General features: G+C 40.0%; 1 protein-coding gene across 1 annotated transcript in view; it reads right to left on the bottom strand.

Annotated features, from left to right (window-relative positions):
- Window positions 1-24235, bottom strand: part of SAAL1 (serum amyloid A like 1) — a 222266-nt gene that overhangs the window by 117278 nt on the left and 80753 nt on the right. The window contains exons 7-8 of the mRNA XM_069223754.1: window positions 11479-11538; window positions 121-236 (exon numbers count right to left, since the gene is read on the bottom strand). Coding sequence (XP_069079855.1) covers window positions 121-236; window positions 11479-11538 — 176 coding nt within the window. The remainder of the gene's footprint in view (window positions 1-120; window positions 237-11478; window positions 11539-24235) is intronic.

Below are 24235 nucleotides of genomic sequence, written 5' to 3'. Positions count from 1 at the left end.
AGGTGTAATGATTGTTAATTGGTAACAGAATGGTAACCATCTGATAGTAAATATTTCTGGGCAATGAATTTGTAGAGCACATCCCAAAAAATGAAAAATTTTAAATAAATTGTAACCTACCGTTTGTAGAACTTGTCATAATGAAGCAAATATTATCACACACTGAGGGACGTTTATGAATTCTTTCAATCCAGGTATTGGTCACTTCCACACGAGAGAGGCAGGTCAGCAGCAATCTGTGGTTGAAATTTTATTAACATACATTTTATTAGAGTGCACTTTATTGTACAAATAAAACTACACCTACTCAAACTTTCAAACTCCTGGATACACATTGCATTTATGCAATTATCTGCTTAAACTTCTTTAATGTTACCGGAACACCATAAAAAACTGGTAGCTGTAAAGTCTGCCAACTTGTGCTGTCTCCTGTCCCATTTGGGGGAAAGGGGAGTCCAAGGCAGGCACGTTTTCATAAAGGCAGAACTGCTTGCTAAAATGTTATTTTTAATTTGCTGGGGTTGATATGGGTCTGTTTTTTCATGTTACAGTATGCTGGTCTGTGAAATCACATTTTAAGAAGCTGGTGAATGCCTCGGTTTGAGGTAAAAGTCCCCCATCATGTAAGTGTTTTTGCCTACCGGTTCAGTTTATGTTAAGTCTTGCACTGCTTGCATTCATTACACTTCATCTCTGGAAATCTTCTGTGGATCCTGTGCTGCGTTACGTTGTTCTGATTTTATAAACCATTTTTTGTATACTTGTTTTAAGAGTAATTACCATTCACAAAAACGCATGAAAATAATTTAGAGAACTATAGTAAGATGTGTGACATAACTAGTGGACTAATGAATGGAAAAATACTATCAGATTAAGATTAGAATTAAAGTATTTTTATAATTCTTCTAATTTTAATATCTTGTCACCAATTCTTTTCCGTTTTAGGAAGTAAGAGCTAACAAAAGGGATTTGATTTTTCTAACCATAGAATTTGTCATGTGTTTCTGAAAGAACCCAGAAAAAAAAGAGTATAATATTAAAATACTGGATTGGATGTGCCTCCTTCCCTTTTGTTTTCTATTGTGTGCTACAAGACACGAAGATGATTACTCTAAGAAAGGTTGAACAATATTTGCTGCTTGATAAACAAGTGAATCCCCGTCTGCATAATGGCACAATTCAAGCCAGAGTTATGTACTAAGGGAATGTCGGAATGTTGATGGTACTAGAATGTATTACAGGAGAGAAAATTTCATTAAAGTAGATGCAAAATTATTTTCCTCATGCATTAATCCAGAGGTTTACCGCGGCGAAACAATAGATTTTGTGGGCTACCGTTGGTTTAGATTTGATTTCAAGAATCGTCATGCTTATGGTAAACTATACGTTTAAAAAAAAGGTCCGTCTGTTCTTGGATGGAGGGACCAAAGGAAATTACATATCATTCTAGTCCCAATGGCAGTGAACAAGTGATATTTATGGACGCAGGCACAAAAACAGGAAGTTACCTTTTGGAAAAAATGCCATCTGTATTCCAGAAAAGGATAGGCAAATTGAATGGTTTGGAACATAATATAAAACATAAACAAGATGCTATATTCAAAATTCACAAAGTCATAAAATACCTATAGAATCTTCTGAATGGGTTTCTCAGGTTGTAGTAGTGAAACACAGCAATGGTACAATTAGGCCATGTGTTGCTTTAAGGCACCTCAATGAAAATATTGTAGTTGATCAATATCCACTGCCCAAAATAAATTAAATGCGTTCTGTATTAAAAGGGGTGAAATGGTTCTCAACCTTAGATTTATCTGCAGTGTATCATCAAATTCCACTTGCAGAAGACAGTAAGCAATAAACAGCATTAATAAAGCTGCAGGGCTGTTTCTAATTTAAGAGAACACCATTTGGTTTAGCATTGTGGCAGCGGTCTTTCAACGGTTAATGCAACTCTTATTGGGCAATATGAAAAATACATAATTCTTTGACGATGACAACAGTGTCACATATTTAGGTCATATTATAGATTGCAATGTCATTAAACCCAAACCAACACTAGTGAATGCCATCAGTCATGCACCTGCTCCAAATTGTAAAGATGACGTTAGATCTTTCTTGGGGTTAGCTGAATTTATTTCCAAGTATATCCCTAATTTTGCTGCAAGAACGTATAACAGACAATTGCTAAAAAATAGGAATAGGTTTGAGTGGTCATCAGAATGTGATACTGATTTTCATGATATCAAAAATTGTGTAGTTAATGTTGCTTCCCTTAAGAGTTTTGACCCGAATTTACACAGTATAACAACAACACACTAAAGTTCTAAGCTGTGTTGTCTCATTTGGATGACAAAGGTTCAGAAGTCATTATCGTTTATGCTTCAAGGTCATTATCTCCCACTGAGGAGAAATACTCAGTAATTAAAAACGTGTAAAACCTCTGCAGGGTGGCCAGACTATCAATCAAAATAATGGATTATTTGTATAAAGTTGAGTTTGTTACTGGAAAGAAAAATGTAATGGTAGTTTTTTATCTAGCATGCCTAAACAAATGGAAGCATGTGAAGATGACATCTGGAATAATGATAAGCTGGCATTTGTTCAAGACTATGGTAACACGTGTACCAAGTGCAGTGAAACCCTATTGCGAAGTTAGGTTTGAACTCAAAGTGGAAAATGAGAATATCTGGAGAAGTGAAAGGGTAATTCCTCCAAGGAAACTTAAAAAGTAAATTTTAGAGTTATGTCATGAAGGACATTTTGGTACTGTGAAATCCAAACAGACGATCAAAACATTGTTTTGTTGGCCTGGGGTTGATGGGGACGTGAAACAATTTGTTTGAGCTTGTGAAGTATGTAAAACAGCTGACAAGTCATTGGTTACTATTAAATCTCCTTATGGTGAAGTTGTAAATCCCAAATCTCCTTGGGAGAGTGTTGTCATTGATGTCACGGGTCCAATAGGTATTGAATACAAGTACATATTGGTGCTTATTGACATGCTTTCTAGATGGCCTAGCTTCAAGGTAGTAGAGAAAATAGATACTGAGGTGATGTTGCAGTTTTTAGATCAAACATTTTTAATAAAAGGTATACCAACTAACGTGTTAAGTGATAATGGTGTACAATTCACTTCTAACAAAACTAAAGAGTACTTCAACAAGTTTGGGATCAGGCACAGAACCACTTAGTTATACAATCCCAACTGTAATGGCATAGTTGAGCATTTTAATAGTCATAAAAATTACCATTGAGTATTCTACCAAAAGTGGTAATTGGGAAGTTCAAGTGGAGAAAATGGTTTGGGCTTACAGGATGTCTATTAATGATACTAATGGTTATTTACCTTTCGTCTTGATGCAAGGGAGAAATTCTAGGACCAAATACCCCTGGTTGGTTATTTAAACCTAATATTGTGTATTGGTCAGCAGAAAAAAAATCAGAATAGGACTGAATCATCACAATTCAAGAGTAAATTGTGGTATGACACTAAACATGGCACGAAGGAATGTGTAATGAATGTAGGTCAGTGGGTAAGAGTAAAGAAACCTGGTAAAATTAGAAAAGGTGAAGGCAAATTTTATGAAAATGGAGGTTATTGAAGTTTTTGAATAATGTTGTTTGTTCAGTTGTTGAGAAGGTGTGGAATCTGAAAAGATTAGCAAAATGCACTGCAACATCTAAGTGCTCGGCACAATGTACAATGTTATATGATGGTATTGAGGAAGGGATGGAAAGTAAAGTAGACTCAGATACATATGGTGATACTACTCAAGATCATCTTGTGTTGGTATGGAGGAATCACCTAACAAAGTAACCTCTCAAGATCATCCTTGTGTTGATATGGAGGAATCACCTAATGAATTAAATGATCTGGTAGAAAACATGGAAGAAAGTGACAAATCTCTTCCTGCTTGTAACTCAACCAGGAATGTCAGGGGGGAAAGGAAACCTCCAGTATGGTTACAAGGTTATATTTTAGACAGTTTTCCATTGTAATAGTATTAGTTTGTATTTTCCTTTTTAATGTTATAACACTTTTTATAAGTTTCATTCTGTTTAATGTTTACATTTTGTGAAAAGGATGATGTGTTATGTATGAAGGGAATGTTGGCAGTACTAGAATGTAGAATGCAGGGAGCAACTGTGCTCTGTAATTGGCAGTTGAGAAGTGGCGAGGAGGTAGAGAGGAAGCTGGTGAGAAATGCTGGTTGTACTGTTTGCTCTTATATGAGAATAAACATCGACTTGGAAAACAATACTTTGTGTGGATTACGACATAACAGCCGGTTTTAACTTGTTTATTTATTGACAGGTTAAAAGAAATGCAAAGCAATAAAACATAAAACATGCATAATGAAAACAAGCAATATTAGGCAGCAATTCAAATTCTGAATTCTTTAAGATAGTAACAATAAGGCCCTTATATACAGAATGCAAAATAAAAAGTTGATAACCTGGTGACCTTAGGAACTAATGCGGTTATGTATGTATGCATATGTATAGAGCGATCCTAGCCATAAGCTAGCAGAGTGCTGTGCGGCAAGCATAAAGGCAACGTGGAAGAGGAAAGGAAGTGGATTGTGGATATTTAATGCGTTGTGAGCTAGTCTTCCTTAAAGAGATGATCCTTCAACTCTCTCCAAAATTGGAGCAGCAATGAGGTAATCCTGATGGTTCTGGGATGCTGTTCAATATCCTGCTGTTCCTTATACTGCAGTTTTTTGGGTTTTTTTCACTTCTTAGTCAGCAGTCTGATCATGTCCGTGCTGCAGGTATGCAGAGAGGCACTAGAGATGGTGAGGTTGTCTGCGAGGTAAGCGTGGGTGCTGTTTGTGACAGCTTTGTAACTGATGTGGCTGGTTTTGAAAATAGCGCTGGCCAGCAACAGGAGCCAATGTAGTTCCACCAGGAAGGAGGTGATGACATCATATTTCTTTTGGCCATGGATGAGGTGTGCAGAACCATGTGGGAAACCCCAATTAGGTGCCAGTGTAGAGTCCAGGAGACCACAGAGCGGTGTATTACCACTATCAGGATGCAAAAGTATAAGAGCTTGATCAGCAGTTCTGAAGTCATTTTCTAGAAGGAATGGTTTGACTTTCTATAAAATACACACCTGGTACCAGGCTGTCTTTGGTGTTTTAGAAAGTGATCCTAGAGGAAGAGGTTGGCGCCCTGGGAGAATCAAAGTGGCTTTGCATTCGGTGAAAGTCGAAGCTGTCAAGGTTCATGTCACTGGGCCACGTTTTTTCTATGTCTTGTTTATTGTTCTTGGCAAATAACAGGAATTGGTTTGGTTGCGCTTCAGGTAGGCAGTAGACATCTGGATGATGTGCAATCAGTGTTTGAGGTATTTGCATGTTTAAAGCAGAGAGAAGCCTTTCAATGACAGTTGTGTAACATTAGCATACAGTGAATCTTCTGTGAGAAGAGCACCAACCAGCTCCATGTAAATGGTAAACATGACAGGAGCCAGAATGGAGCCCTAGTGGACTCCACAGGTGATATTAATCTTTTGTGACCTGGAGGTGCTCAGCTGAACAAACTGGTGTCCGTTCGGAAGGCACAGTGGTAACCAGTGAAGGACTCTACTGGCAAATCCCATTCAGGACTCCATGTAAGGGTAGATTGGCTGTCTCAGTCAAGGATAGCTGAGAGGTCCAGCAATATCAGACGGTAGGGGTCATCTTTTTCTGTGGCCAAGAGGGCATCACTTGCAATCTGTAAGATAGGAGTCTCCGTGCTGCACCCTGATTTGAAGCCAGACTGGTAGTTGTGCAGGAGATCGTTAGCATTTATATGACCTTGGAGTTGAGTTGAACATAACTGTTTTCTCAATTATCTTTCCGACGAATGGGTGAGGGGCCAATAGTTGGCAAGTTCATCAGGGTCTAGTGCAGGTTTCTTTAGGAGTGGGAGAATCTGGCCTTTGTTGAGAGCTTTTGGGAAGATACCTTCAGTGAGGAATATGTTGATACGTAGGGGGAAGAAAGCAGCCCCAGAGAGAGCTTTGATGAAGGACGATGGTAAGGTATCATCTTCATAAGACGTGATTTTATTGGGAGTTGAGTACTTCAGCGAGATCTGGGAAAGATGGGTCTTTGAAGGCTGACCGCTGCAGATTTCTACAGGAAGGGGAAGGTGTAAGAATTGAAGCTGGCTTGGTGTTGTGCTGTCAGATCTTCATTTTGTTCACTGAAGAGGTTGACGGCATTCCACTTTTCTGAGTAATAATATCCACAGAACTGTTACTCATGTCCACAAGGTTTTAAAGAAAGTCATTAGTCAACAATTAGCCCCACCTCTTTGACGTTAAAAAATGTAAAATATCTATTAATCCCAGTAGCACAGAGGATAATGGTTTGACAGTGGTTTAATCTCTTGGCTTAAAACTTTTTTTTTGTACTCTGTCTAAAAATTAGATAAATTCTGTGACCACTTCAAGATGTCCCACTTGGAGACAAAACAATAATCCCCTCTGGATGTGTATGAATGTTAAATTGAGTAAACAATGCAAGGAGCCATTTCCTTTGTTCTTCAATCAAACCTAAGTATGTGCAAACAGTACTCCCAAAAGACTCCCTTTATTAGATCTCTGGGAGACTGAGTTAGAGCATGTCTTCAATTTTGGATGTGGGAATTAAACTGTATCAGTAGTTAGTTAACTTGCACTTAAGGCTTCCTTGAAAAGACTGACACAAATAAAGCTGGATAAGCTTCTCCTTGCAAGAGCTCAGAACCTACATAGGCTTGTCTTTTTGCCAAAACCATACCTTCTTTCATAAAAAGAAACAGATTGAAAGGCACTATTTGTTGTCAAAACTGCAGTTTTATTTGGACATACAAAGTTGATCCTCGCAACTCAAACAGGCCTCAGTAGGGGTTACTTTGGGCTACATCAATAAAGTTTGATAGTTGTCCTTGAAGTCTCTATCTGTAAGCTGGGAATAGCTTTCCTTTAATTGCTACCACAAGGGGCTCTAATGAAGGGTTTAATAATGCCACTGCTAAGGCTCCAATGGCAATACTGAATGTGCTGACTTTTAGATTTAAAGACAAAAGATGGTTGTTGGAAAGGCCCCTTTCTTCATTAAACAAAATTCATAAATATTTATAATGTGTCGCCTTATCAAACTTACTGTTTAGGCGCTGTAACACAGATTTAATAACTTTTCTTCCCAAAATAACAAGACACTTTTAGATTACTGATCATATAATTGGCTATGCGAATCACTTAGTGTCTCTATACCTTTCCCAATTCTGTCTATCAGCACAATGTCATCAGCCTACTGTAACAAAGGGACTTATTAGAGCCTCAATTTTTATGGGGAAACGTGTTCCTAATGCAGTTTATTGTTCAAATCAGCAATAAAAAGATTAAACAAAAGTAGTGTCATAACACACAGTAGCTTTAAACCGCTTTTGGTGGGAATTCTTAGTGAAACAATTCCTCTATTCACTGTTTTTCTATTGTGTTTTTTAATACAGCAATGAAATACCGTGCAACAATTGTTGTTTGGGGCTGACGACCAGATCAAAGCAGTCGTCTATCAACACAGCAATTTGATCACTACAAAACAAGCAAAGAAGAATGTTCTTTTTCCAACTTCGAACCAGCGCTGACAGAACTGTGAATCTTCTAACTCGCTTTGCAGACTTTTGGTAAAATACTTTGCCTCAACATCTAACAATTCAGTCAGCTTTTGTGTCGATCAGATGCAATACTGAACCTGCTAGGAGTCAGAAATGATTCCAGTTTGCATACAGTCAGAACATAAAAGAGTAAGCGTATCACTCCAAATCTAAGGTTCATACTCAGCAGATTAGGCAGACAATTTAAATGCTGTGTTCCATCCACGCTGCCTTTTTGGATTACCTCTATAATTTGTGTTTGATCATACTGAAGCTCACTCTCATTAGTCCTTCAAATTAACAAAACTGGGCAAGCTGCTGACATAAAGTAACCTAATACGAGACATCCAACTTTGACTCTGACATTATTTTATTTATCTTAGGGCATCTATTTTTTTTCAACATATTAGGCCCAAAATGTCCTTGGGTTATTGGAAGTACAGATCTCAGATACGTTCAGCTAGTCTTTATCTTTCTGGACTTTCTTTGCTTGCCAAAGAGCTCTTTTATGGGATTTTCTAAGTTTTCAGACGCTTTCTGCTTTTTAGGTCTCACATATAGACATCTTCAGCTGTCTGTTGTCGAAAGGCATATTGAGTACAATACCAATACTTAGAGTAATCTTCAAGTTAACACGTTGCTTATAATTGGTTAGTTTTCTTGTCAACCTCATTTGCTCACTTCTTTTTCATTTCTTTTCTTCCTCTTCTTGTGTTTGTCTCCTACCTGGAGCATAGTTTGTTTACGATTCTTTAGACTGAATGATTTGTACTCTTCCACAGCTAACAACAGGAAGCTACTTTTTCTTTCAGCATTACACAGGAGTGTATATGCTTTCTTGCTCTCCCTCCTATCCCTTCCCCCTGTATTCTCCATATTGCTTCCCTGCGCTTTTTTCCCTTTTTTTTTTTAATTGTGAGAGCAATGAAATAACTACAAATGTGGCACTCCAGAGACCAACATAGGAGCCATTTCTGCTCTTTTTAGGCCCTCAAAACCAACCTCAAAGCCCACCTAAGGCTGAGGGATTGAATGTTGAAATTACCAATTGTAAGTAATTGTGGTAAGTGATCACTTTCATTGCTCATGTTTATGGCTTTCAGATATACAAACAGTTCTGAAGAAGTAAACTAATAATCTAACACTGCATTCCTTCCAAGAGAAACAAGCATTTTCAATGCAACAGGGCTCGCATTTGCTCGAGTTGGAGCTATTTGTGTTGTAAACTCCTAACCTAACTTTTCTTGCCACACACATTAAAAGAAAATGTCGCGCTGCAATTGAAAACGGAAAAACTGAGCCGCGATCGCGCTGCAGGGAAAATGAACAGATAAAGTAGTAGGGACCCCAGGCTCAAAACATCGAGCCTCGTATGTTTTTTGTAGTTTACCAGTGCTGTGTAGGTGGGCTTAACACCAGAAAAGGCATGACGTATGCATGCCTTTCACAAATGAAAGCAAGCAGATTTTAAGGAGCAGGCCCAGGAACCAATGAAAGAGACTGACGTGACCTGGGCACAGTTTGAATCCCAAAGAGAGATCACTTTATGGACAGAGCGCTTTGCACTCGCCCATAAAAAGGGGTATATACTGCTGCAATATTTGAAGAAACTGTCATTTAAGGCATAAAATCTAAAAGCATGTTCAAAAGAAAGTAGACATTCTCCAACTGAATTCCTTCTCTAAATTAGAGGTGTGGTGTCCACAATCCCCCAGATTAAATTTCAAGATTTTCCCCGATTACTGTTCATCAACTCTAAATCAAACCAGGGTGTAATTAGCTAACCCTTCAAGAGCAAAGTCTCTGAGTGACCAGAGACTGCTGGATAGACCTCAGGGTCTAGCAAGGCTTTCTTCAATCAGTAGTAGTTCACATAATCTATTCTGAAGCCTTTGGCAGACGCCTAAGAGATAAAGGGCCTGATTCAGATCTTGGCAGAGAGAAATACTCCGTCACAAACGTGACCGATATCTCCTCCGCCATATTACGATCTCATTATAGCCTATGAAGATCATAATGCAGCAGGCGAATATCCGTCACATTTGTGATGGAGTATTCCCTCCGTCAAGATCTAAATCAGGCCCAACGTTATGTGTAACATGAGTTTAGACTGATTAGAGTGTTTCAATCTGGCTTATCTACTCACTCTAGAGAGCCTTTAAAATTTGAGTTAGTTTTCGCAGGTGCCATTATCTAATTGAGCTCGGAAAGAGTGGCAGCAAGGGAATCTATCAAATGGTTCTGTCCATCTATTGCTGAAGGATGATAATTGTATCCTCTATGTGCTGCCCATTTATATCCTTTTTTGGAAATCTAATCAAACTGTTTGAGATTTCGTTCTTTTTTAGAGTAAAAGTTAAATACGCCTACATCTTTTCAAATGTGATAGATCATAAGCTGCACCGGAAGGTTTATGTCTATTCTAATTTTCTGAAATGCTTGTTTCAGAAATATGTTTCTAGTTGGCTCTGGTCAATAGAGGAACATACTTTCTGATAGTAACTCTGTAAAGCTGTTGCAAAACGTTTCAGAACATAAATTGTTTTGTGGCCAAAGGCTGAAATGGTTGGTTTCACTGATTTGGACTTCTTTTCACATACATTTATAAAGCTATAATTGTACATTAAATCTCACCTGATGTTCGAAATCTTTTATTTACAGCTATCTAATACTTTGACAAGTAACTAGTTAACAGACCTGCCCTTGTCCCACTCCCTAAATGTTAGTAGTCCTTTGCAGCCTTTTGAGATCACACTTTTCCATGTGCTGCTTTAATCTAAACTGATTTTTCGGTCATTTATAGCTTTGCATTATTTCCTGCATCCACATATTTTCCTGACTACACTTGTGACATTCAATAACTCACTTCCATACACCATTATAAGCCTTAAAAAGGTAGTTGGGTGGTAACTGAAGGAGTTAGGAAATTAGGAGTCACACCCAAGAGAGGCTGAGAACTAAAAGGGTTTGAGGAACCCTTTAAATTGACCTCCACAAACATCACTAGGCAGCATAACTATAATATTTCCTACATGCAATAAACCAGAATACATAAAAATGTATCCAATTCAAGTTAATAGTCCCCAGAAAGGTACATCCAGCGGGAAAGTGACTGTGTATCCATAACTAGAACCCTTGCATGTAACAGGAATAATATTTTAATAATAGGAAAATGTCATATCATATACAATAAACAGCTTTTCCAATAGCAGGTGCAATTTTCCGGAACATCATTTAAATGAAGAATATGAAGGAATTTAGAACAGTGCAGTCAGATCTTATCAGTCATATATTTTTAGTTGCGAGACTTAAAACGATTTCAACAATACTGCAGGCACAGTGCAACAGTTATCTCCTAGCATTGTTCTTAAAACATCTGATGTTGCATATGCATTCAATTCTCTTTGGCTAATGCTATTTCTCAATCAGTCATATACATAGTTTACTTTAGATAGATTAAATAGATCAATTTCTAGTCTCTGACTCCCCAATAGAATAATGCCCCTTTGAATTGAGGCTTCTTTCCCACAGACTATCGCCTCATCTGATGGACATCAAAAACATCTGTAAATCATATTGTAAAGCCAAAGCAGAGGCAGCTGAATATCACAACATTTTCTGGCAAATACAAGACAAAGGTAAGACTTGCCCATGATGTACATCTTCAAAGCTGCAAGATGTGGGTAATAGAGTAGCAGTGACATCTGAAAACAGGAAACCTTTTGCATAAAGTAGTTCCCAGTTAATAAATCAATGAAATGGTCATTGACCTGTTTGCAAACCATATAAGTGTTATTTCATGCAACAAATAATATGCTCAAAAGGTGTTAACAAATGGCATACCTGCTAGTTTCCAGGAGAGTTGGAGGATCTGAATCACACAAAAGCAGCAATAAGACTTCTCTGCCAAGAAAGAATGGATTAGTTACAGGCTATAATAGTTGTATTTTTGTTATACAACCATGATTCAAAATGATACAGATATTTTAATTCGGAATCTGAGATTAATGGCATATCTATCTCATTTAGTGCATTCATTTGGTTAGATCTAGATCTTTGATAAATATACTGAATATAAACATGAAATAGTAAAATAAGTCATACAGACTTGAAACTTTCAACAGTGCAGAAAAAGGGCAGATACAAAAGAGAAAACTAAACACCTCAGCTAAGATACATCTATCATCAAGAATGCACATGGTTTAAATGGCTAGTTAGCAAAGAAGTCGATGTACATAACGTTAAAACAATTTCAGTAAAGTCTGGCATCGAATTAGGTGTTCTAACATGTCTTTTGGCCCAGTCTATCAGAAAGTAGGCATTCCATGTGTAGACATCCCATGCGTCTGAGGACAACCTGTCTCAGCGTATGAAGGTTGTATCTCATTTCTGCACCTTTATTCAGCACATAAAAGGTTACAATAATTCAGATAAAAGCTAGTTATTACAAAAAGTGACAGATGGAAATTTTGAGTCAATACTCAACCAGTGGGATTTCTTCTGGCTATCTTCCTTTTCAGATTGCCTCTGCCATTACAGAAAGAAGAATATAACCTCATGCACATCTGTCTTTATCCAAATTAGCAGTCCAGTGTGAATTGCCCTATCCCATCTATCTGTACAGACATAAAAGCAAACTCTTCACTTTCAGCCTTACAGGACCTCGTTGGTGGGTGGGGCTTACGTTCCTAGGCACAGTGAGCGCTTACCACTTAAAGAAGTTCAGAAAATGATTGATGGAATGCTTGAGCTAATTCTGCTTAACCACTAGGGTTTCTTCTGAATAGTATTTAATTCTATTAACCTCTATCTCACAAGTGTCTTTTGCAGATGATTACTCACATACAAATAACTTTGACCATACCACCCCTCTACCAAAGAAGCAGTCCATCTCGGACTTAACTTTATATTTAGAAATCGAATAACCAAGTACAAAGCACAAAATAAGTCTAGAAATAATTCCTCAAGGACTGGTGTGTTTAACAAGAGGACCCATCTCATTTCAATGCAGACCTCCTTCTTGTGCTTAAATCCTGATGATTGAATATTCAGTTGTAGCTTCATTTTGCTCACTTAAATCGGGAATAAGATATTGTTTTTCAAGTGCAGAACAGTGTCCAGAGGCCTACTGTATTATGAAAGTCTCATAAGAGACAACAGTTGTTTTGAAATTCAGCAGTAGTCAATAAACCTTGTTTTCTACACAGAATGTATTTTCTGTGGTTTAAACCTGCAAATTTGGAACTTAATTTAAAGAAACATACTTGCAGTGGGCTATTTATGGTTGCACTTGTTAAGATATCTTAAGTATTCAGAGGCTTCTTTTTTAAAAGTTGACAGTAAGTGTGAAAAACATTGCAGAACTTGCAACTGTCAGTCAGCTTTTAGGATCTGTGTAAACGTCACTGATTTATTTAGACAAAGTGTTAAGAGTTTCTCAACATGTTGGAATTTGCTAAAAACATTTTGGGCTTACTTACAGAGTTGAAGATCAAAACATTTAACCAGTCTTTTTTTTAAGGAAAAAATACATATATGCTATTAAACTTAAAAAGGGTTAAATATTAAGACTCTCTAAAAAACTAGAGTACATTTGAGAAATACAAAAGTATAAATTTAACGTGTGTTTAAACCTTCGAAAAACAAAAAGATATGGAAGAGTTAGAAATTATATGTAAAAGGTAAGATCAACATAAAAATTTTAACTTAAAAAAAAAAAACTTTAAAAGTAAACTGTGCAATCATTGTAGTCTCCATAAAATAACTCAGAAGGAACAAATAATCAAGTTACTTATTTTCAGTAAGCCTCATTTTGGTGTGGATAGTGTACCTGCAGATTCCACACTTGCCAGGAGCCATTGGGGATCTGAAAACTTCTGCCAGCATGGAGGTACCACCCTGCAAGCTAAAGTCATTTCTCTTTCACACCTTCTGCACCCACAGATGCCTAGCAATTGACAACTCAGGAAATAGTCTACAATGCCTGATTTGTGACATTATTAATAACGGGAAGGCCACTCCAAAGAATAGAGAGGTGGGCAGTGAGAAATCTGCAGTTAAGCAGAGCATCCACTGGAAAAAGCAGTACAGAAGGTAACTTGCTCTTCTGATGCAAACCTCTAAGCTCCAATTCCTCACCTTTCGAATCAATACCAAAACAGTAACAGCAAAAAGGAGATGGGCCTCATGAGCTGACTTTATACAAGAAGGTTCTATTGGACCCAGCAGAAAAATGGCTTTGCCTGGGATCTGGGAATCAAAGCAATGGTACCTGGTGTGGATGGTCACCCATGCAGCAGCTTGGCAGATATCTAACACCAAAGCATCAATAGAAAATGCCACAGTGTCAACCTTTGCTCTGGTGGCCCAAAAGGATCTTCAAGACGCTCCTACTTGGCTCTTGATACAAAGGTCAATCCACTGTGAGAAGGCCGGTTTTTGGAAGGCCTTCTTTTCTTTGTGCTAGTGAATCCAACAAAGAGTTAGTTGTCCAACTGGAGTTCTTTAGTTCAATCAAAGTAGAAAATAAGGGCCCGCTTAGGAGCCAGCCTGTGTCAAGGTGTAGCCTTTCCTCCTCCTTAGAGGGATGTCGTGGAAAGAAAAATGCAGGGAGCTTGATGGACTGCCCAAATGGAAAGGCAACACCACATATGGAAGAAAGGATGTGATAGTTGTAAGCACCAACATCTGACAAAAGAAGGTTGTATGTGACAGATGAAAGAAAGCATGAAAGCACCTGCAGTTTACTGTCGCAATGTCCAGGAGTTATCACAATAAGGAAAATTATTTTAAGATTTAATAATCCCCAGTAAACAACTGTGCATTGCCTCCAAAAAGGTGTGCACATCCTGAAAGAAACAACAAATTAGGGTCTTACCATGGCATTTACATATAGTAAGCCCTTTCAAACAACACATCACAAATGAATAATGAAAGCTGGTGACACAAATGCAGAAAGGTCAAGCCCTGCCAGGCCAGACATAAAATGACCAAAAGGACATCAAACAAGTTGGCTTGAACAGGATCAACCTGTTGGCCCTCACATAAGGACACAAATGTAGTCCAATGGCCAGAATAGACAGGGTTGGTGGATTAGCGTTGAGTAGCAAGGATCACATCAACCATCTCTACCCATAAAACAAAACCACTTAACTGGTTCTGCTCAGTCTCCAAACATGGAAGTGTAGTATGCGGATGTTCGGGTGCAGGATCTAGCTCTTCTACTGGGACAAGAGGTCCTCCTTGAAAGGAGTCAAAGTGGAGGATATGTGTTCCAAATCAGGAGGTTCTAATACCAGACTTTAAGGGGCTACCACAATGAGCTGCACTCTGTCCCACTTGACCTTCCTCTGGATGAGCAGTATAGGCAGAAACACGCAAAGAAGTCTCTCTGAAGGTGGAAAGCATCTCCTAGGGAAGATCAAGAAGGAAACTGCAAGGTGCAAATGGCAAGACACTGTGCTGCTTTTGGTGTACACCAACATATCTACCTCAGACACTCCATTGGGCAAAGACATTCTGTGCCAACTCCGGATGAAGACACAGCTTACGGTTGGCAAGATGATGCCTGATGATGTGTCTGATTCTCAGAAAGCTAGCTAACTGACCGACCATCAGAGAAATCACATGAGTAACTAGACAGTCGCAGAGCTTCCAGAACGAGACTCCACACAACACCGCTTGTGCAGTAAAACATGGTGGCCATGTCATCTATCAGGATCTGGATACAACTACCAATGATGAAACCCAGAAAGGCCTCGAGGACTAGCTAGATGGTATGCACCCCCAGAAGATTGATATGATGCCTCTGCTCGACCAGAATCAACTGACCGCCATGACAGCCAAGGTGAGTCACATCAGTCACAAGTGTGAGATCTGGATGAGATAAGGAGGCTGGTCTGCCACATGTCAAACTGGAATCGCTTGCGGTTACGCTGAAGTGGTGCTGCCAACCACGTAAAATCTTTGTGATGGGATTGACCAGAATGTTTGGTTACTAAGAACTAATGTTCAAGAACTGTAATTTTCACACTGATACTCTATTATAGATTAGTGAATTAAGGAAAGTTAATATGCTTGTAGGATGAAAAATGATATAACTGCAGATTTATATAAAGTGGGCCAGATGAATCTGATTCTTCCAAGAAACACAAGTTGCCCATTTTTTTGATGAAATTAAGTCCAGGTACAAATTTATGAAATTAGGATGGAACTTTAAGTTTTTTAACTTGGAATTATCAATAATAAATCTATAGAAAAATTTCAAGTGCAGGACTGAACTTTCTACAAAATAATACCAGATCAATAATTAATACCTGTTGAATTAACTTTAATTTACTACAGACCTAATGTCGAATTACTTCCAATACTAGTGTTCAATCTGCAAATTATACTAAAATGGTAAATGGTGTAGGAGGTTCTTTATTGTGCAGGGCACCCAAACTCTGTTACTCTTCTTCTGCTTCAGACAGCTTCAAATTTAAGGTCAAAAGAGGAACTGCTACTGTCAGGAAACCAGAAACTGAGGGCATGGTCAGAAATTGGGCCGAAAGTAATGTCAAAACCTGGGACTCTAGCTGGTGTGAACAGTCACCTGCCAATGCCGAAAGGTTCGACCATTTCTAATAGAACTAGGAGGCTTCATGGAAGCATTTTGAAAGTATGTGTATATGTGCTCTGCATTCAGCTAGTCATTTTTTTGCCAGTGGACCCCAAGGTCCAGCAAGCCATGGAACCTATGAGGAGGGTGGAAGGAGACACAAAAACCAACATGTGTCAGCACAGGACTTGTGAGGGATATGCCAGGGTGAAGACCGTCTATGCCTGAATTATGCCGGGATGGAGCCCCCCTCTTTCATCTGTGATCCCACCAAAGGTGTTTCAAGACCAGGAGAAAATGGGTAAGCGTAAAATCACTGCCAACCTATGCTCACCAACCAATATCAGCACTAGTAGCAATAGAAATGTATTGTGCGGGCTTGTAGGAGTGCTCAACAGGGAAACTGGAAACCCTGGAGGACATGCAACTTCAGATTTCTCAACCTCGTGCCCAGCTAGTAGAGGCCTCAGCTTTTCTCTCCTGTTTTACTAATCACAGCTGTCCACCTGAGCCAGAGGTCAAGAGAGAGAGGAAGGGGCAGAAATCGACATTGAAGGAGGGGTGTCTTGCCCTAGTGCATTGGAAACATCTCTCAAAGAGTGATTTTAATTAATGAACATATCAAGCCGCTTTTGAGTGAGGCTGGCAGATATCAAGTCACCTTTTAATAAGTTTGAGGCTGCAAGGACAAGTACATTAGCTAATAATACTGCGCACCAGTAAAAATGGCCATATACCTACTTGCTAGAAAACAAGGCCTCAGGATTACTTTTTGAGTTTAATGTTGGGTACCAGAAGGATCACTATGCTAATGTCTCATCTAAAAGGAGACTTGGGCCCCAGCGGCTATGTACAATAAACCTTCCCCCAGAGGCTTGCCCATGTATACTTAGTCAATATTCACCCGGTCACTGAGGGAGAATCGTAAAGTGTAACAATCTAAGAATAAGGTCTTCCACTTACTTACGAAACATCTTGATTTTAGTCCAGCACTTTTTGATCAAATTATTTTTGTGAAGCGGGTATTGTGAATTTGTCCATCTAAAAAAAAAAAGTCGGCGGGGACACTATTGCCATTAACTTTAAAAAAAAACATATTATCATTCGCTTGCTTTCCTGTGCTTGCAATCTCTACAGCAGAACTAACATCATCTTCACATTTCCACTTGTATTTTATTACAAACCTGATCTCTTTTGTCCCAGATGGCCTTAGAACCTTTAATTGTTCATTGGTTTCCATGCCCTACCACTTCAAGATGCCCAGATATTGACAGACAACTTCGGCCTCACAATCATAATTGCGTCAGCCCAGCAGCTGGTGGCTCAAATTGTCCTCCCCTAGCTCTGGTTCAATAAGGGCAGTGAGGCGATACACTGTGGGATTCACCACTAGGGGTTGAGTATGTAGTCTTGTCTTCTTTCATAGAGACTTTTGATACAATTTTGTTGCAGGAGACACAGGAGGTGTCTGAGATCCAGCGCAATGGACACAGTTGCTACCCTATTGGTGCTCAACCATCCAGCTCAGGGAGAGCAAAAGAGGGGACTATCAATTTTCACTTAAGTTACCATTACATTTTAAGGTGACTTCAGTTCATGTAGATAGCAGGGTGATGTAGGCATTAGTTGTTAAATGTAGCAAACATGTTCAATTGTGTTTAATCCATTTTTATAATGATGAGTTTTCTTATACTGCTAACAATATGAGAAAGTTTGAAGGTGTAGCTATGCTACTAAGTTACACAGAGGGTAGAGCTGCAATGAGATAATGTACTTTTATGTAGGGACTTCAATGCAGTTTTAAACCTAACCATATTAGTGCAAGACTATAGAAATTATAGTGTTCTATAACACTCTTTCACGCTATAATCTTAGATGGACAAAGCTTGCAAATTGTATCTTAGAAAGAGACCTGATAAATATCCACAAACTATATTCCACTCATAGCCCTGTTGTTAATACCTTTTTTGGTCGTAGATGCTAAACCATTATTAATTTTATTTCTTTGTCTAGATCACTCATTGGCTTTGTCTCAAATTGTGAAACTGTCAATAAGTGTTTCGGAGACCACAGCCCTCTCACATTGTCTACCAATTTTCCTGTATGCCAGACTGTTCTTTATCCTGGCTCTAGTACCCATATGAGCACTAAAGACAGCAATTTTCGCTTTGTATGGCAATCACCTAACCCTCCAATCTTCTTAGAACATGAAAGATAATTCTGCGGCTTTGGCAACCGGTCTGAGAGCAGAAGAGGAGAGTGATGCAGTAACTGAGTCTTTTACTGATATTGATGCAATAAGGAAAACTGCTTATGAAGCCCGTCCCAAGCTCTGACACCCAGAACCACAAATACATTGTTTCAGCTTGCACCCAGTCCAACCATTATTTTGAGGCATGCTTTGGGTACTAAACCCAGAAGCAGAGTTAGTGAGGAGTTGCAGGGCTCAATAAAGGTACAACCTTAAGCACAGAAAGAATGAGATCGGGGCCCAGAACCTTGAGGCCACAATGGAAGCAAATAAGTGGAGAAATTAGAAAATAATTATAGTTTACGGTTAGCTAAATAAGAAACAGTATCAGGAATATTACATCACTCAGTACACATATTACCACAAATGACTGAGTTGCTCATTTTTCGAAGGTTTACAGTCTTGGCTTCCGTGAGGGTCCAAATACAAGCCATCTGGTTGCTGGACATTTAAGCACCAGTCTGCAGATACACCTGGACGAAGTAATGACAGCCCTGCAGGACTGTCCCCCTAATAATGCCCACGGGTTGGATGAGGTCCCGACTGACTTACTAACAATGTAATAATGACATGTGGGCACATCTACTGGCCAACATTTTTAACTGACTGAACCTTGCATCCTTACCATCTCATAGGTCTTCTTCAATGATTATACCTACTTTCAGGAAGGTGGAATCTATCAGACCCTCAATGTTATTAACCAATCTCCCTAATCAATTCTACAGCTAAAGTCTTAGGGAGAGTTATCTTTTAACCAGATTACAACATGGGACAACGATCATAACATCTTAAGTATCTGTCAGTGCAGGGTTCAGGTACACCTTGGTATGGTGCAGCAGTGTTGAAATTCCAAACTTATAATCGGCAAATATGTCATCTCCAGACACAGCCTAATGCTGTACCTGGCCGTCATGGACCTGTCTAGCACCTTTGATTGTGTTAACAGGTCCAAGATATGGTCCATGTTAATTGCTAAAGCTATAGATCCCCATTCAAATCAATTGTTTTGCCTTCCTTTCATCCGAACGTAATTGCCAGGGCTAGATTTGGAGCAAATGGTTAATATACAGATCCTTTCGCCTTGAAGGAGGGGCATGTAGTGCTGCAGATTCACATGCTTTGCATAAGGTCGCCATCTAGTGTTGGGCTAGGAGTGTTACAAGTTGTTTTTTCTCAAAGAAGCTTTTTCGAGTCATGAGATCAAGTGACTCCTCCTCTCAGTGATAGTGCGCTTAGGCATCGAGTCCTCTGTTAGACTGTTTTCCCGCAGATGGGTGAATGAGTGAAGAACTGTATATGTACATATACATATAGTAAGTAAAGAAGATGTACATGTGATGTACATATATATATTTACATGAGAAAGTACCACAATGGCTACAGGCTTCCGGGGAGGAGGGAGGGCGCATGTGAATCTGCAGCACTACATGCACGAAAAGATGTACACTGGGTAAGTTACATTTTCAGTTCAATGGCATGTTTAGCAGCAGATACACATGCTTTGAATAGTCTGAAAAGCAGTTTTAAGCACTGCTTGACCAACATTTGCTTGTTGGTGAGATAGCACATCCACACAGTAGTGTTTAGAAAATGTGTGTGGTGTAGACCATGTGGCTGCTTTGCCTATGTCTATCATTGGTATATTTCCTAAAAAAGCAATTGAAGCTCCTTTCTTTCTAGTAGAATGTGCTTTAGGAGTTATGTCCTAAGTACTATTTTGTGTTTGTGAATTTGGAAGAAGGGTTCTTCTAAACTTGAATTTCACTTACTCTCCTTAAGGAAGTAATTACGAAGAGGAAACCAACTTTCCATGAGAGAAACTGAAGTGCGCAAGAATGCATGGGTTCAAATGGTGGACCCATAAGCCTTGTGAGCACAAGAAAAGTAGTTAATTACCTGTAACTGTGGTTCTCCAGTATTGGTATCTTTCATAGATTCACATGCTTGAATCATCCCAGTCGTCGAGGTGGGAGCCTCACGGTAAATTCAAATACATATAGCAGTACATGTAACTCAGTAGGCCCTAAAGGCCCAACTAGGCACTGGGATAGCCTATCCATGTCCTTTTGTAAAAAAGAACCAAACTTGAGCTACAGCCAAACATGCGTCAACACGCCTAACAGAGGATGTTTCCCTCAGATTTTCTAGTACAAGTGTAAAGCAGAAAGTTCATCTATAAGGAGATCCTCTGAGGGGAGGAGGGTGGGTCGCATGTGAATCTATGAAAGATACCAATACTGGAGAACCACAGTTACAGGTAAGAAACAAATTTTCTTCTCGAGTATTGGATCTTTCATAGATTCACATGCTTGAATTAGATTAGCGAGCAGTAATATTGTCTAAGTAGGTATCAGCTATATTATAATAATAATAACAATGATAGTAATAATAATAATAACAACAACAACAACAGTAGTAATTCTACTCCTAGCAACTATTAGATAGCAATATATCAATCTTCATGGGAAGATAACAATAAGCACAATAATCTTAATCACAAACATCACGATAAATATCAAGGTAATCACAACAATGATAACCACAATAATCATTATAAGCAGAAAAATTAGCCTTGATCAGATTAAGGAAACGTAGTTCACATACCCGTTTTTTGGAGGTGGGATGACCAGAGAGGCTCACCTTAACGGAATAGATGCCTGAGAACTGCTTTCCCCACCGCTGTGTCCATGTTATTCGTCTCTTCGAGATAGTAGTGTCTTCTGAAAGTATGTTGGCTGGACCATGTGGCTGCTCTACAAGTGTGCTGCAAGGGCACTCTGGCGAAGAGCGACGCCGACGTAGCTACCGCCCTTGTAGAGTGGGCTCTAACCTTGTTGTGGAGCGGTTTACCGGCTTGAGCATGGCAGAATTGGATTGCCAGGCCGATCCACCTGGCAATAGTCTGTTTAGTCACTGGGGAGCCCTTCCTCGCATCCCCAAAGGCCACAAATAAATGGTCTGACTTGCGGATGTTCCGTGTTCTTTGAAGGTAAAATTTCAAACACCTCTTAACATCCAAAGAGTGTAACGTTTTTTCTGCTACCGTCTGTTACCGGGTTAGGAAAAAAGGTCTTCAAGATCACTGGTTCATTCAAATGGAAACTTGAAGGTGCCTTAAGAATATATTTAGGATTCGTCCTAAGAATTACGCCAGTAGTGGTGAATTGAAGAAAAGGCTCTTTTAATGGTGAAGGCCTGTATGTCACTTACTCTTCTGGCTGAAGTAAGAGCCATCAACAACACAGATTTCCAAGAAATGAATTTCAATTCCGCCCTGTGGATTGGCTCAAAGGGGGGTTTCATGAGTTTTCCCAATACCACTTTCAGGGACCATAACAGTGGATGTTTACGCACTGGTGGAAAAGCTCGAAAAAGACCCCTAAGAAACTGTTCACAATCTCAGTAGAATATAACAAGACAGTGTCTTGAGATCGGCAGGACCTTGAAATTGCTGCCACGTGCACTTGGATGGAGGAATACGAGAGACTAGATTTTGCCAAGTGTAACAAATACTAGGTACCTGCTCCGGAAGCTAAGTGATAGGATGGATTCCTTCCGCAGCACACCACACACAAAAACGCTTCCATTTCAGCCTGTAAGTCTTATTGGTGGTGTCCGCCCTGGCCTTGGCTAGGATTGCCCTACATTCTGATGTGATGTCTAAAGTGGCGTATTCATTGAATTCGGGAGCCAGGCTGACAAGTGTAGAGATGACGGATCCAGATGCCTGACCTGGCCCTGGTGTATGGTCAAAAGGGCTGGCGTCCACCTGAGTAGCACATGTGGCTGTTCTGAGAGCATGAGGAGTTCTGTGAACCACACCTGCCTTGGCCACGTGGGTGCTATCAGCAGAAGGCGACATCCTTCTGTTTTTATCTTGCTGATAACCCTTGGTATAAGTAGGATCGTAGGATAAGCGTAGGCATAGACCCCTGACCATCTCATCAAAAACGCATTCCCCCTCGACCCTTTTTGGGGAAGCCAGCTTGCGTAATAGGGGCATTTCTTGTTCTCGTATGTGGCAAAAAAAAAAAAAAAAAAAAAAATTGAGATTCGGTCTGCCCTATATCCGGAAGAGTTGGTTGAGAACTTCCTGGTCTAGTTCCCACTCATGATACGGGATAATCGGCCTGCTCAGGGTGTCTGCTAGGATGTTGGTCTGTCCTGGCACATGCTCTGCCCTCAGAGAAATGTTATTTGCTATGGCCCATTTCCAGATGTTCTGAACTTGTTGTGAGAGTTGTAGAGACCTTGTTCCACTATGCTTGTTTAGATAAAACATGCTTGTGGTATTGTCCGTCCTGATCAACACATCAGAGTTCTGAATTCTTGGTAAAAAAGCCTTTAGAGCCAAATCTATTGCCTTGAGCTCTAGCTGGTTTATGTGGAGTTGCTTGTCCTTTCAAGACCAGGACCCGCTTATTCGCAAATCATGAAGGTGAGCACCCCAACCCTCTAGGGACGCATCAGTTGTCACTATGTAGCGAGGTACTTGAGGAAGAAATGTGAGGCCGCTGGACAAGTTGGCCGGTGTCTCCCACCAAGACATGGCAGCCCGCATTGCCGGTGTGATGAGGTCCTCGAAAGAACCCTGCACCTGAAGCCACTGAGCATCCAGCTGCTCCTGTAGGGGTTGCATGCATAGTCTGCAATTTGGGATCAGTGGAATACGTGACGAGATCATTCCCATTAATGACTTGTAAGTTCGAACTGAAACAAACCTCTTTGTCGAGAGCTTGTGGGCCAAGCTGGACAGCTTTTGTTTTCTCTCTCGAGACGGATATGCCTTGTTTCGGGCAGTATCCAGTGTTGCCCCCAAGAAATTCAGCTTCTGTGTGGGGCGAACGTGTGATTTTCGATAATTGATGGTAAGCCTGAGATCCTCGACCAACTGGAGGCAGGCGGTTCTGTGGTGCACTACCTGAGCTCTTTAGGATGCCTTCACGAGCCAGTCAGTGAGATAGGGAAAAACCTGCATGCCTAACTGGCGTAGGTGCGCTGCTACTGGAGCTAACATCTTTGTAAAATTTCTGGGGGCTGATTTCAATCGGAAGGGAAGGGCCCGAAACTGCAGATGCATACCAGCTACCCTGAAACTGAGGAATTTGCAATGGTTTTGATGTATTGGGATGTGAAAATACGCATCCTGGAGGTCTAGGGATGTCATGTGATCTCCGGGATTCAAAAGGTGCAAGATGGCCTGCAGCGTTACCATCCTGAACGACTGCTCTTCAGGAACTTGTTTAGTGATCTTAAGTCCAGAATGGGGCACCAATCTCCTGAAGGCTTCTTTACAAGAAAGAAGCGTGAATAGAATCCCCGGTTCCTGTGAAGAGTTGGGACCAGTTCTATTGCCTCGTTGCGCAACATCACAACACTTCCTTGAGGAGTTGCTTTAATCGTGGAGGCAGCGGGCCTGACAGAGGGATATTTGGTGGTTTCTGAATGAACTCCAGAGTATGCCCCTTGGCCACTATATCCAGCACCCACCTGTTGGATGTTATGTTTGACCATCGAAGGAAGTGACGAGTGATGCAAACCCCAATTCTCCATCCCTGGGTAGTGTAGGAAGCTGGTATGACTGTTTGGTCATTGCTTTCTGCCCGCATCCCTTCCACGGGCAACAGATCTTCCCTTTGCAGGGTGTCTATAAGCAGCAGTAGGTGGCAACAGATAATGTTGCTGGTGCCGACTGTAATGCTGTCGGGGTCCTGCTGGAGAGGACTAGTACTGTGGTCTATACTGTTGGA

The sequence above is a fragment of the Pleurodeles waltl genome, chromosome 3_1 (assembly GCF_031143425.1).
Source record: "Pleurodeles waltl isolate 20211129_DDA chromosome 3_1, aPleWal1.hap1.20221129, whole genome shotgun sequence".
Taxonomy (NCBI): Eukaryota; Metazoa; Chordata; class Amphibia; order Caudata; family Salamandridae; genus Pleurodeles; species Pleurodeles waltl.
Note: the sequence above shows the minus strand (reverse complement) of the source record. Positions and strands in the feature narration are given on the sequence as shown.